Source organism: Sarcophilus harrisii, chromosome 1 (genome assembly GCF_902635505.1).
Source record: "Sarcophilus harrisii chromosome 1, mSarHar1.11, whole genome shotgun sequence".
Classification (NCBI taxonomy): Eukaryota; Metazoa; Chordata; class Mammalia; order Dasyuromorphia; family Dasyuridae; genus Sarcophilus; species Sarcophilus harrisii.
This window is the reverse complement of record NC_045426.1, coordinates 362,678,909-362,693,646: the sequence shown is the minus strand read 5'-3', so window position 1 is coordinate 362,693,646 and position 14,738 is coordinate 362,678,909. Positions and strand designations below refer to the sequence as shown.

Sequence of the window (14,738 nt, the reverse complement as noted above, 5' to 3'; positions counted from 1 at the left end):
TAGACATGACTGAAAAAAGGACTGAGCAACAACAATTTCTAACCAGCTGAACAAGAATATCTACTTTGTAGCAGAGTTTTTTGGTAAACTGCCTTATTTTTTTAAAAAAAATTATTGATGCTTTTTTTTAAAACCACCATTTCCTGATATTATCACTGCCTCACTGAACACTTGATCGTATTAAAGAAAAGCAGCCAGCCAAAATCAAAGAAGCAACTGTGTCTGTCAACAAAGAAAACTTTTCCCTCCTCTCCAACCTTTATAATGAGAGAAAAGTAAACTCTTACTTCATACATGGTGCTTATGTTTAGGTACTACAGTGAATAATAAAGATGAATAAAATCCATGCTGCCTAATGATAATAAATTTATAGTCTAAGAGAAAAAATTTATACAAATAATTAATATACAATGTGCCCAAGAGACAAGTAACATATAAGGATGTACAAAGCCCTATAGAAATAAAGAGAAAATTATTACTTCTGGTAAAAGTTGTAGGGGTCAAGAAAATCTCCATGAAGAAAGCATTTGAGCTAAGCCTTGAAGGTGAAAATTCATGAGGAAGCAAAAAGAAGAAAGGGTCGATGTGGGAGAAAACAAAAAAGCAAAACACATAGAGATATAGGTAAGAAAGGGAAGGAAACAAACATTTAAGTAACTACAATGTGTCAGGCACTATACTAAGTAATTCATAATATTATTTCATTCAATTATTTCATTTGATCCTTTCAATAACCTCAAGGGGTAACTATTATGATTCCCATTTTATAGCTGAAGAAATTGAAGCAGTTGACTTTATTAAAATACACTTTATATAGACTCAGATCACAGAAGATAATGAAAATTCTGACAATGACTTTGAATTATATTCTAATATGATCAGAGCTCTACTTCTAGTATTGCTCATCTTTTGTTTCTGAAGATCAATGATGGATATCTGAATGTACAACATGCTTGGTTGTGCCCAATCAGTACAATACCAACTCAGAAGATTCTACTACAGATTAGCACAAGTAGTTCATTAGAATATCTGGAATGGAGACTTCTCTAGATCTGTGCTTCTCAAGAAGCATACCTTCTTTGAAGCAGACCACCATGCTGGATGGAAGTGTGTCAGCATCTTTCATGTCTTGCAATCAATACTAAAATTCTGTAAAGAGACCTCCAGAGTATCCTTTTTTTGAGAGTACAAATTCTTCTGACCACCATGTGAGCACCTGACTTGGGTAAGTTCTCAGTAAAATAGTCCTTTAGGTAAACATGGGTTTGGTATTCATTCTGTGTGACCAGTCCATCAGAGCAATGCTCTCTGAAGCAGTTTGAATGCTAGCAGTTCAGTTCATGAGAGAGCCTCAATGTCTAGTACCTTATCATGCCAGTTAATCTTCAAAATCTTCCTAAAATAATTCAAGTGGGCATAGCTCAGTTTTCTGGCATAGTGACAACAGACTGTTCAGGTTTCACAGGCATATAATAGAGAAGTCAGCAAAATGGAGGTCTGTAGACTTTCAGTATACTATTGTCAACCATATGTGGGATAGATTGGAAGAGAAAGAGACTAAAGGAGAGTCAACAATAATCAAAAAGTAATGATTGCAGGTGCTCATAGAAGAGTAGTGAACAGTGGAGTTGACTATCACTTGATTAGAAGCCTCTGGGAGTCTAAAAACCTTTATTTGGGAAGAGAGGCAAGTATATCTACCATATACAGTTCTTTATCATTTATTAAGTATCTACCATAGTTAATTTTGGTATTAAATCTATTAAGACTACTACTACTATAGAAGTTATGGGGGATACAAAAGAAATAAGAAGGCATCTAGATAGTGCAAAAAGAGCTCCAGAGCCAGGAAGAGTCATCTCCTTGAGCTCAAACCTGGCCTGACACTATATTAGCTGTGTGACCCTTAGCAAGTCACTTAACACTGTTTACCTCAATTTTCTTATCTGTAAAACGGGCTAGAGAATGGCAAAACACTCCAGTATCTTTGCCAAGAAAAACCTCAAATGGGGTCATGAAGAGTCAGAATGACTGAAAAATGACTAAACAACAACAGAAATAGAGTTGAGATATTTTTTCTGTCCTTAGAGAGCTTAAAATATTCTTCAGAAGACAAAAGGCAAAGAAAGATGATGCAATATTTTGTAAAGTATTCTATACACAAGAGTTTAAATGTTTAGTTTTTGATTTTGTCTTTTTCACAGAACTGAACTTTCACAAAACTTTTTCACAGATTTTAGATGAATCAATTTCACAAAAATTAAAACTAGCTTTCATATTTTTCTATGGAACCCAAAACATCATTTTCCCACCAAAAATTCTAATAATTACAGAAATCTTGACTATGAAATCATATGTCCCATAAGTAATGAAAGGAAAATACATTTATGAGGTCCACCTAAATAAATTCTTTTTAAAAATTATTTTTAAACAGGAGTATTCCCTTTCATTAAGTTCACTTATGTTTTTCACGCCCTTTGAGATAATAAAGAATATAAGAAGGGTAATGTCAAAGACTTTTCAGGGAGAAAGTCACAAGTCATGGATCCTTTTTCTCCTGGCTAATCTCTAGTCCACAAACTAAAGTCAGTAATTTTTGTATCTAAGACATATTTATAAATAAACACAAAAATGATGAAGCAGAAACAGAGAAAATAGGCAGAGATAAAGGAGGGAATACAGGAGGGAGGAAAAAAGAGCGAGAGAGAGCGCAAGCAAAAGCACTTTTTTATGAGTCAAATATTTTGGAAAGTATGTAAGTTTCTATCACTTCATCTAAAAACCAAACTTTTTTATTGCTGTTTATGTAGATGAGACTTTGAACAGCTGTTCACATTCAAATCCAGAGCACTCTTGAAAAATTCAAATTTGTCCCCCCCCCAAAAAAAAAGTTAAAACATTCACTTACTTTTATAGAATGCATAGATTTGTGAACTAATATCTTAAACTTATGGTACTAACCACAAAAGCATTATGATACCTTCCAAGAAAATAATTAATATATCTAGATATTTCAGCCTTTCACCTTAGAATAATTTTTCTCATCTCTTTTTGTCTTTTTAAATAACAGCTTTTTATTTTTAAAATCTATGATAATTTTCAACACTCACCCTTTTAAAACCTTGCGTTCTAAATTATTTCTCCTTCCCTTCTCCCCACACCCTCCCCTAGACAGCAAGTACAAATGGACAATTCTTCCATATATATTTCCACAATTATCATGCTGCACAAGAAAAATCAGATCAAAAAGGGAAAAAGATGAGAAAGAAAACAAAATTCAAGCAAACAACAACAAAAAGAGTGAAAATACAATGTTGTGATCCACACTCAGTTCCCACAGTCCTTTCTCTGGGTGCAGATGGCTCTCTACATCATGAGACCATTGGAACTGGCTTGAATCATCTCGCTGAAAAGAGCTACGTACATCACAGTTGATCATCACATAATCTTTTTGCTGTATACAATGATCTCCTGGTTCTGCTCATTTCACTTAGCATCAATTCATGTAAGTCTCTCCAAGCCTTTCTGAAATCATCCTGCTAATCATTTCTTATATAACAATAAGATTCCATAATATTCATATATCCTAACTTATTCAGCCATTCTCCAATTGATGGACATCCACTCAGTTTCCAGCTTCTAGCCACTACAAAAAGGGCTGCCACAAACATTTTTTCACATATGGGCCCTTTTCCTTTTTTTATGATCTCTGTAGGATACAGGCTCAGTAGAGACACTGCTGATCAAAGAGTATGGTATACACAGTTTGATAACCCTTTGGGCATATTTCCAAATTGCTTTCTAAAATGGTTAGATCATTTCACAACTCCAACAATGTATTAGTGTCCCAGTTTTTCCACATTCCCAACAACATTTGTCATTATTTTTTCCTGTCATCTTAGCCAATCTGAGAAGTGTATAGTGGTACCTCAGAGTTGTCTTAATTTCCATTCCTCTGATCAATAGTGATTTAGAGTATTTTTTCATATGACTAAAAATGGTTTTAATTTCTTCATCTGAAAATTGCTGACCAAATAAATGACCATTTATCATTTGGAGAATGACTTATATTCTCATAAATTTGAATAATCTTTAAGAAATCTCATCAAAGAAATCATTATTTTACTTAAGCTTCTTTGTTTGTAGACTGCAACAAAACTAAATCATACCAGTCATTAATTATATAATGACTATAAAATATTATGCAAATGTTTTACCTTTAATAAAAATCAAAGAACTCAGATCTTAGACTGAGTATCCAGGAACAGATTTCTTCCTTGAATTTGGTCTAGTTACTTAATTCTAATTTAATTGGATCCCTTACACCTTAAGATAATTCTGGCAATTATTTCCTGAGTTATTACAAAATTCATTCATCCAATAAAAATGTAAAGTTATTTCATTTTGGGGATAGAATGTATTACCACTCTTAGATTTTTCTCTATTCACTAATCAAAAGAAAAACAATTAAAACTCTAATACACGATTTCACAAACAAGGTACCTATATAAGCTTAACAAAAAAATAAACTATTAAGTATAACTACGTTCTATTATTATTTTTAAAATGTCTTTAATCACTTAAGCCAAAGAAAAGTATCATTTTAAAAGAAGTTTTAAAAACAAGCATATAACTTGAAATAATGATCAATGGACTGATCTTTGATTATAAGAATACTATAAAGTATTAAGTATAAATATATAAATTAACAAGCAGAAAATATTTGGAAAGAAATAACATGAAAAAAAGGAAGAAATTCTTCAGAGTTAACCATATTATTTACATTAAAGGACTTGTTTAAAACAAGAGAAAACCAAGCTTGAATCTACCCAACATGAAACATTTTCTTTTGACGAGGCATATAGACAATAGAGCAACTGCAAAGAAAAATTAAAAAACAATTTAGTAACATACTCAGAGGACAGAAAGGCACAGGATAAGGAAGGGTTAAGCAAAACAGGATCCCAACACCAGAAAGACTGAAGAAGCAGCCTCCTCCCCTTCAAACCATACACTTTACTTATATATTATGAAATCCCTAGTAACCTCTGCTGAGCAACACAGACTGATCTTGACCTCTAAAACAGTTAGATCCTGATTATATTTTCTATGTTACTGTTAAGATTGGTTTTAAAAAAGTGCAGATGATTTTAGTGTTTAAAACAAAACAAAATATTTTTTCTTATTCAAGAGGAATTTTTAACTTTTACTTTTAGTAGATATGGTTTTGAATAATCAATGTCTCAAAGAAGTAGATCGTTAGATGCTTAAAAGCAAATCATGCACAAAATGAGTTACATGTTTTAAGATGAGAATAAAAGGGCATCAAACAGTAATTTCATTATGTTTATTCCCAGAGCCAGGAGTTGCACTATACCTACTCAGGGAAAAGAAGAGAACAAAAAATCAAATGTCAACATCTTCTTTGGTACATATGTCAGCCTTATCAAAGGTAACAGAGAGAAGAGAGAATTACAACTCAACTAGACTCTAAGAATGCTAATGTAATCCCTATCTTAGTTTTTACTTCAAAAATATGGTGGGAAGGGTATTTTCCCTTTAGATATCTAAAGGCTATCTTTATTTTACAGATTATGAAACTGAGAACATAAGAGGTTAACTGAGCTACAAATGCTCACAGCACTAATGTAGCAGAGCCAGGATTTTATTCCAGCATTAATAACACTGCCCCATTCTGCCTAGTATGAAACCTCCAGACACAATATTGTGGGAGAAAGAAATTAAACCTTTAACTGATTACAATTTTCACAGAAACAAACTATAAAATGTCAAACCAATGCCACTCAACACTGAAATTTTTTATTGGAAATTATTTTTAGAGAATTTAAATTTCTGTGGTAAAGATGAAGGAATATCATAGAAATATGAATACATGAATATTAGATGAAATAGAAAAGCATGAAAACTACTATTTGATTCTTCAGCTCCGCAAAAAAAGCCCAACACCAAAAAAATCACAAGTTGATTAATTGAGTTCCAAAATTTTTCTAGTCAGCCAGCATGGCCTTAGACATCATGCTGGCACATTACAAAATTATAAGAGAGTAGTTAACAAACAGCACTTCAGACTCGTAAATTATTTAATGTGTTCAATATGTCAGGCTAATATTCCATGTTCTTTAAAAGAACTTGTACTCATCAACTCCCCTGATACAGCTGTAGTCTAAGATTTCTTTCTGGATGTACCCATTACCAAATAATTCTAAGTCTTTGCTTTTTTTCCAATTAAACTTATTTTTCTAATGATGTTTTTCTTTTTAATTGCGTTCTACAAATTTGATATCATATAAGACTTAATAGTAAAAGAAGAATCCATAAAAGTGGGATATTAAAAATTCAGATGATATAAAACTGGGGGGTTAAATATCCTGGCCAGTTAAAATTATGCATCAAATTGAATAGAATTAAGTTTTAAAGATAAATGTGAAATTCTATACTTTAGTTAAAAAAAAAAAAAATCAATCTAAACTCCTAAACTCTCTTCCCATCTCAGTCAGTCTAGAATCCCTAGCTATTCACTGGACAATTCAAACTGTACATGGCTCGTAGACATCTTAAACTCAGCATGTTGAGAATTGAATTCATTATGTGTGTGCTTCTGTGTATGTAAATGTGTGTGTGTGTATATGTGTGTGTATAGTATATGAAATTAAAATGTATATTTATTTGGAACATATAAATCCATGTTATTTGTAGATCATAAATTTTATTAAGCATACTTATAAATTGATTTTTAATTACATGTACATTTATAATATATACATACATAGGCATCAATGTGTGGCGTAGAGAGATATACCCTAGAACTCAGGAAGACCTGGGTTGAAACATCACCTTTGATAAAACAATGGAGGTTGAAATATCGTCTCTGATAAAACACTGGCTATACAATGATATGCATGTGTCAATGTCCCAAACAACTTTTTAAGATCATAAAGTTGCCAAGGAAGTGCTCATCAGCACCAGTTCCTCATTGAGAAACTACTTAAATCAATGAAATCATCACATGCCCAGACCAAAAAATGCCCTATCTCTTCATGAGTTCAAATATGATATGAAGATGTCTTCCTCCATCCACTACTGAATCAACTTTAAAAAGAAAATTTAAGACATTTACACATATGCAAGAAAACATGCTACATGTTATTGTTTCTTTATACTACCACTTCCACAATGTGAAGATATAAATCTACTTTCTTTCCTACATAAAGAGAAAAATTAAATATATTTCTCAAACATATAATTTTCACTGAATTTAAAACAAGATACAATTTTAGAGACCACCTAGTCCAAACTCCTCCATTTATAGGGAAATAAATACCTCAGGCACATTAAGTGAGTTGTCCAGGACCACACAGATCCTATATAAAAAATGAACTTAGATCTGTCCAATTCCAAATAGAAGGCAATTTCCATAACAACATGCGGAGTATCAATTATCTAAACTTAGTGAAGTTATCACTGAATAAGGAAGTAAAGTAGGTGGGCAATGAATGGCATTTCCTATGACAGGTCTATTATAGGTAATAGTCACAAGCAAATGACCAGACAAAATGTGCATCAGAGTCCAACTTTTTCCCCACAACTACTCCACAAAAATGTAGCAAGGGTACTGGGGACAAATTCTACTAGGGAATATGAGGAAAAACGAGATACTGCCATTTCTAGCCAAAACAGGTCTAGAAGAAAGAGGCCTGGTGACGAGGAGAATGGGGCCAGCCCAGATTCCTTCCCATATGAAGCCTAAAGCACAAAGACTGAACTGACACCTGCAAAAGTTCACTAAGGCAAGAAGAAGGATAGAAGCCAGCATTGATAGGCTTAACATTATTCAGATAGTAGGAAAAACTGGCAACAGGCTGCTGTGTCATTGCCATAAGGCTGTAACAAGATTATCTGGAGGGATGGTTGTTCAGGGCAGAGAGAAGTCATAGGACCTGAAGTTTCAGTGTACTGACCAAAGATAAAGAACAAAAATGAGGAACAAGTATATAATTATAACCTTGAAAAAGTCAAATCTCAGGTGCAGCCCTGGGCATAATCTGACACCTGCAAATATTCAATCACATTGAGTCACATCATGACACATCATATCACAATATGTTACACCTCTCACATCTACAGAACTTCTTAGGTAATAGAGAGTGACTAAGGCTAGCAATAGTTTACTAGAGCTCCAAATAAAGGCAGTTCTATAGTTGTTTTGTCAAGATTAAAACTGGGGTCAGAAACTTGCAAAAACTTAAACCAGAAGGGTCACAATCATCTTTGACTCAGATAATTCTTGAGTATGCTGAAAGTTTGCAGGTTTACAGTCTAAGCCACCCCTGCCTGAAATCCTTGAAAAACACAGAATTCAATATTCCCAAGAAATCAGGACCTAAAAGAATACAAAAGAGATACAAGCTGCTACTTCTACAATGAGTAAGCAAATACCATAAAAGGCTATTATGGAGACACTGATGCCCAAGACACAAATCCAAAAGAGTAAAATACTCCCAGAATTCCTGGAAGAAATGAAGCAAGAATTTAAAAGGAGAGTTAAAAGTTATTTTATAAAAAACAAAAGTGCTAGAAAGAAATGGAAAAGAATTAAGAGCAATACACTAAAGATTTAGAAATATAACATTAATGCATAAGATTCAAAACTTTAGACGAGCAATAAGAGTTTATGAAAATTAAAATGAGACAAAGAGAAGTAAATTATTCCACTAGACAATAAAAATATATTAAAACCAAGTCAAAAAGACTAAAAAAAGCTGAAAAAAAAATGTTATCTCATGAGAGAAATAAAACTCCCAGAACAAGTGAAAAAGAAAAAAAATTTAAAAATCACTGAACTACCTGAAAAGACATGACCCCCCCCAAAAAAATCCCCAAACACCACACATCACATTTCAAGAAATAATAAATTTTCTTGTGCAGCATGATAAATGTGGAAATATGTTAAGAAGAATGGCACATGCTTAACCTATGTTGGATTATTTGCTGTCTAGGGGAGAGGGGGTGGGGAGAAGGGAAGGGAAAAAATTCAGAATACGAGGTGAATGCTGAAAACTATCTTTACATGTATTTTGAAAATAAAAAGCTATAATTAAAAAGTTTGAAAAAATAAATAAAACTGCCCAGGACTCTTAGAAATAAGGGACAAAGTGAAAACAGAAAGAATCCATCAATCATCTCCTGAAATCCCTCATGGAAAATTCCCAAGAATGTCACAATAAAAAAAATCAAGATCTTCTATTAGCAGGATAATACACTATGACCAAGTAAGAGATATACCAGGAATGCAGGGCTGTTCGGTATCAGGAAAATTATTGCTATAATTGATCACATCAATAACAAAACCAACAGAATTCATATGGACATTTCAATAGATGCAGAAAAAGCTTCTGACCTAATACAGCACCCATTCCCAATAAAAACATTAGAGAGCATAGGGACAAATGGAGTTTTCCTTTAAATAATGATCAGTATTTATCTAAAACCAGTAGCAGGCATTATTTGTAATGGAGAGAAGCTGGACACATTCCCAATAAAATCAGGGGTGAAACAAAGATGCCCATTATCACCACTATTATTTAATATTGTACTAAAAATGTTGGTTTTAGCAAATAAGAAAAGAAAAAGAAATTAAAGTATCGGATAGACGAGAAGATAAAGCTCACTCTTTGCAGATGATAATGATGATATACTTAAAGGATCCTAAAAAGTCATCCAAAAACCTACTTGAAACAATCAACAACTTTAGCAAAGTTGCAAGATATAAAATAAGCCCATACAAAAAAATCAAAATCTTCCTCATCAAAAAAAAAAAGTACTGAAAGCAGCCAGAACAAAAAAATCACAACAAAGGAAGCATAGTCAGAAAAATGTAAGAGAAAGAAGTTTAAAAACCAATAAATTATTAAAAAAAAATTAAATATAATCTCTACAAAGGGAGAAATAAACCTTATTTGAAATAGAGAACTTCAAATTCAAATACAGCAGTCAACAAACATAAAAAGGTAAATACTAGCAACCAATTAGAACAGATTAAGCAAGGGTAAAAAGACAGCTTAATTACTCAATAGATAAAGAGGGCCCTCAAGACAAGAAGACCTGAGTTTAAACCCATCCTCAAGACATTTACCAACTGTATGATTCCCAGCAAGTCACTTAATTTCTGTTTACATTAACCCAATAGAAAAGAAAATGGAACTATAGTATCTTTGTCATGAAAATCCCACAGATAGTATGGTCTACAGGACCACAAAGAGTTGAACAAGATCAAATGCCTAAACAACAAGCAAGGGTGAAGTAATTAATTACACTCAAATAAGAAAGGTGACAAGTCAGAACCCTAAAATATCTTCAAAAGTCATGGAGGGAGTTAAATGAGACAGAGAATCTAGGAGTACTTGGCTATGTTTTGGTGATCTTAAAAAAAGAATGGAAAGAAAAGGGAAAAGGTATAAAACAGGGAAGAAAATGAAGAGAGAAAAGGTATGAAAAATTCTCTCATATAATTGGAGTATTCAAGTAGAACACTATTCAAAGAGGAGGAAGGAGTGGAGGAGTAGGCAACACTAGAATTTCATTTTCATTTAAATGGTCAAAAAAGGGTAGACCATACATACATATATACAAACATACACATACACACATGAGCATATGCAAGCATATGTACATACATAAAATTGGGTGCAGAAATAAATTTGCTCACCAGGAAAATAGGAGAGAATGAGGAGAGGGAAGAGGAGAGAATGTTCAGCATACTCTTTCTTGATTTGGTAATCTTTTCTTCATTATAAAGAAGGATGAGAACCAAAGAGAGGAAAATGTACAGGAAAATAAATTGGAGAGGTGTCTACAATTAATGACCAAAATTATAAATGTGAAGATGGGGGAAAATCTTTGTAACATGTTTCTCTAATAAATATCTAATTTCCAGAATACATAAAGAACTGATTAAAATCTATAATCCAATTGATTATCCAATTGATAAATGGCCAAAGAACATAAACAAGCTGTTTCAAAGGAAGAAATCCAAGTCAGCAATATCCAAATCACTAATAATTTAAGAAATGCACGTTAAAGTAACTCTGAGGTTCCCCCTTGCACTAATTAGATTAATAAAACTGACAAAAACTAAAAATCTTTATGTTGAGTGACTTTTGAGAAAACAGAGCACTATTTTGAAAGATACTAAGCTATACATACCCTTTGACCTAAAAACCACCAAAGAGATCAAAGAAAGGGGGAAATGACTCATATATGCAGAAGTATCTATAAGCAGTTCATTTTGTTCTGGCAGAGAAATGGAAACTAGAGGGTGCTCATCAACTGGGAAACAGTTACACAAATTATAGCATACACAGTTTTATGCATTGTGCTATAAGAAATGATTTTAAAAGAATCAATTCAGAGAATTGGGGAGGCTTGTATGAATACAGAGTAAATTACACAGAAACAAGAGGAAAAAAAAAATCCATAAAAACATTGTAAAGACAAACAACTTTAAAAGAAAATCAATCTGATCAATGAAATGACCACTCACAATTCCAGAGTACCCATAATGAAACACACATCTCCTATCACAGAGGTAATAACATAGGATAGAGAATGAGATATATTTTTTGGAAATGACCAGTGGAAGAATTAGTTTTGTTTGATTATGCATAATTGTTACAAAGGTTTTTAGATTTTGGTTTTTGATGGTTATAGTTTGTTTTCTAAAATGAAGAAAAAATAGATTTTTATAAACTAAAAAATCTAAAATAAATTCCTAGAAATGAGTTATAATTCCAATTAGTTCATCAATATTAATTGGGCATTCGTCATATAAAATGCAAACTATTAAACACAATGGGATATACAAAAGAAAAGAAATATTTAATATACTAAGAAAATTTTAAGATATATTGATGGTATTATTTGAAAATGATTTTTAATGAATAATTCCCATTTGTCAATAAAGATAAACATAACGCAAGGTTGTTACTCAAAATTCATACTTGTTAATTGATGTATTTCCTTTAGTTTTAAGGTCTAGCCAAAGTTGACAAATGACCTAGCATCTCCATGGCTAGAAGTGACTCACAATAACTCTTAACTCTGCTGTCCTCTGATACAATCAAAACAGTTTTTAGTGAAGCCTACGCAATACACTAACCTCACAGCTTCAACTTACACAAAGAAGACACAACAGAATGTAGAGTAGCATAAATATTTCTGAACTATAATCAAACAATAATATTCAGAAATGAGTTGCTAAGTTATTTAACTAAAGACCCTAAGACGTCAGATCCTTACCCAAAAAAGAAATCACTTAAAAAACAAAACAAAAACAAAAACAAAAAAAATACACACAGAGAGAGCAGATTAGCAAAGACTGGGATCAGAATTATTATGGCAAAGTATCTAATTTTTAATTTTCAAATAATTATTCTCTACAAAGGAGAGAAATATAAAAAGTCAACAAGATAACTGATGACTTAAGTGAATAAATCTGAGTGGAAAGCAAATGCCAAATTTAATCCAAAAATTGGTTTAACTTTTTTTTTTTTTTTTTTTTTTTTAACTCCACTGATCATTCTAATCTGTTGACTGGTTTGACCAACAGTTTGTATATTGTATAGACACAATTAGAATGCCCCTGGACCAACACACAAAAAAAAGAATATATTGTGAATATATGGCTTTGAAAGACAAAATAAAAGTTCTATAACTAGTTCTACAAAATATAAAATGCTACCAAATTCATCATTTTGAGAATATAAAAAAATATAAATAAATCCTGATGATCAGAACTTACAAGAGAGGGATGTCAATGATTAACTTGATTAAGCAGCAAAGCAGTTCTTCTATGAGATCTTCAGAGTCAGCTTCTGGTAAGATACATCAAAGATTCATCAGAAAACAAGAATACCGGCATCTCTCATCTCAAACTTAGATTATTCTTCATTCAAATACAAAATAAGAGCTACAGGCTAATTTTACCTTATTTCTAAGTCTGATTTTTCTTTTGCAGCAAAATAACTATATGGATATGTATACATATATTGTATTTAACATATTTAACATGTATTGGTCTACCTGCAATCTAGGGGAGAGGGTGGGGGTAAAGAGTGGAAAAGTTGGAACAGAAGGTTTTGCAAGGGTCAATGCTGAAAAATTATCCATGTATATATCTTGTAAATAAAAAGCTATAATAAAAAAAAAAATAAAGAGCTGTCAAAAACATGTTCATCTTTTAAAGATGAACCCAAATTATGAATCTAATTAAAACCTGTGATAATCAATCCCTGATATGGGAATTTAGTGTCATAAACTAAACCACTTATATTCTCCAAAACTTTGAACAATTCCTTTTTTTTTTCCTGGATAGGCACATATATGTAGATTTTGGTTTTAATTGCATTCTGCCTCACCATGAATAGAACTTGGACAGTAGTCTTCAGAGAAGAAAATGTTTAGGAGGGGTATACTACAAGAATTATTTCTTACAAAAGCTGACTCAAAGAAAGACAAAGAACCTAACTTAATTTAGCAGATAAGAAAGTGTATAATCAGCATTTACTCCTACTATGACAGGAAAAGCAGTTAATAACAGATTTTTGACGAAAAAGGCTCTCTTTACCAAAGCTGCCCAGTTTAAATCACATGACTTAATCTATTTCTAAGTTGATTTGTTATAAATGTCACCCTCTGGCTCACCCTCCCAAATGCAGTGACCCAGATCTGAGTAGTAACATTTAAAAATCACTCACTGAATCCCTAACAGGGATTTCAAACCAAATAACTTAGCCAGTTTAATAACATCCCACTAGTCAGCAAAGCAGCCAGAAGAACTTGTTTATCACCAAAGGTGAAAGAACAGACTCTGGAAACCCAAAGACTGCCTGATTGAGTCTTTTTCTCCCAAGAGGGAAAAAAATCCTGATTTTAAACATAAAAATGGTGGCAAGGATTCCCTACTCTGTATTCCAAGCATCATTCTTAAAGCATGACCTCACCTCCTCATGAACAAAGTTTACAGCTGAGTCAATTAAGCAATGTAACCACAGTTTTAGTGCCACTTTTAAAAGAATGATTATGAAAATTAGATTTTGGTGCAAATGAAATGTTGAATTTCAAGGCCAAAAATATAACAGCAGTTCATGTCAAGAATAAGCATTTTCCAAATGAAATTATTAAAGGCATTCTTTTGCTAAAAGAACATTCCTTCAAAAGATCAAGTTTCTCCTCTTATTTGGGGAGCAGATAAGAGTCCAATTTCTATGTAAACATCTTCAATTGCTGAATGTTTCTTGAATTTACAGGGAAGCACAAGTAACTTAAGACATACAAAATACTGTGATTTTTAAAGGAACCTTCGAAGTTTTCACACAAGGTCAAATATATATCTTCCTTGGCTCTAAAAAAGGCAGTATGGACAGTGTTTAAGAAGCCCTGGACTTGGCATTAGTAAGACTAGGACTCAAGTCTTGCCTCTGACAATTACTAGCTGAATCATGCCTGGAAAAATCACTTACCCTCTTCAGACCTGCAACATTTCAGGTAGGAGGAGCAGAAATGCCTCTTAGACTTTTTCACTTTTCATACCCTTGCCTCAATCCATTTGAATACACAGGGTAACACATTTTCAGTTCATTTGGTCACTATACAGCTCTATGGAAGCCAAGACTGGCCTTTGATAAGACAACAGAACAATTAGCTTCATAAAATAAAGTTAT

General features: G+C 32.5%; 1 protein-coding gene across 5 annotated transcripts in view; it reads right to left on the bottom strand.

The window, feature by feature from the left end:
- Positions 1-14,738, bottom strand: part of DYM (dymeclin) — a 525,071-nt gene that overhangs the window by 427,298 nt on the left and 83,035 nt on the right. For all 5 annotated transcript variants that reach the window (XM_031945966.1, XM_031945964.1, XM_031945968.1 and 2 more), the window contains exon 6: positions 12,818-12,890. In XM_031945966.1, coding sequence (XP_031801826.1) covers positions 12,818-12,890 — 73 coding nt within the window. The remainder of the gene's footprint in view (positions 1-12,817; positions 12,891-14,738) is intronic.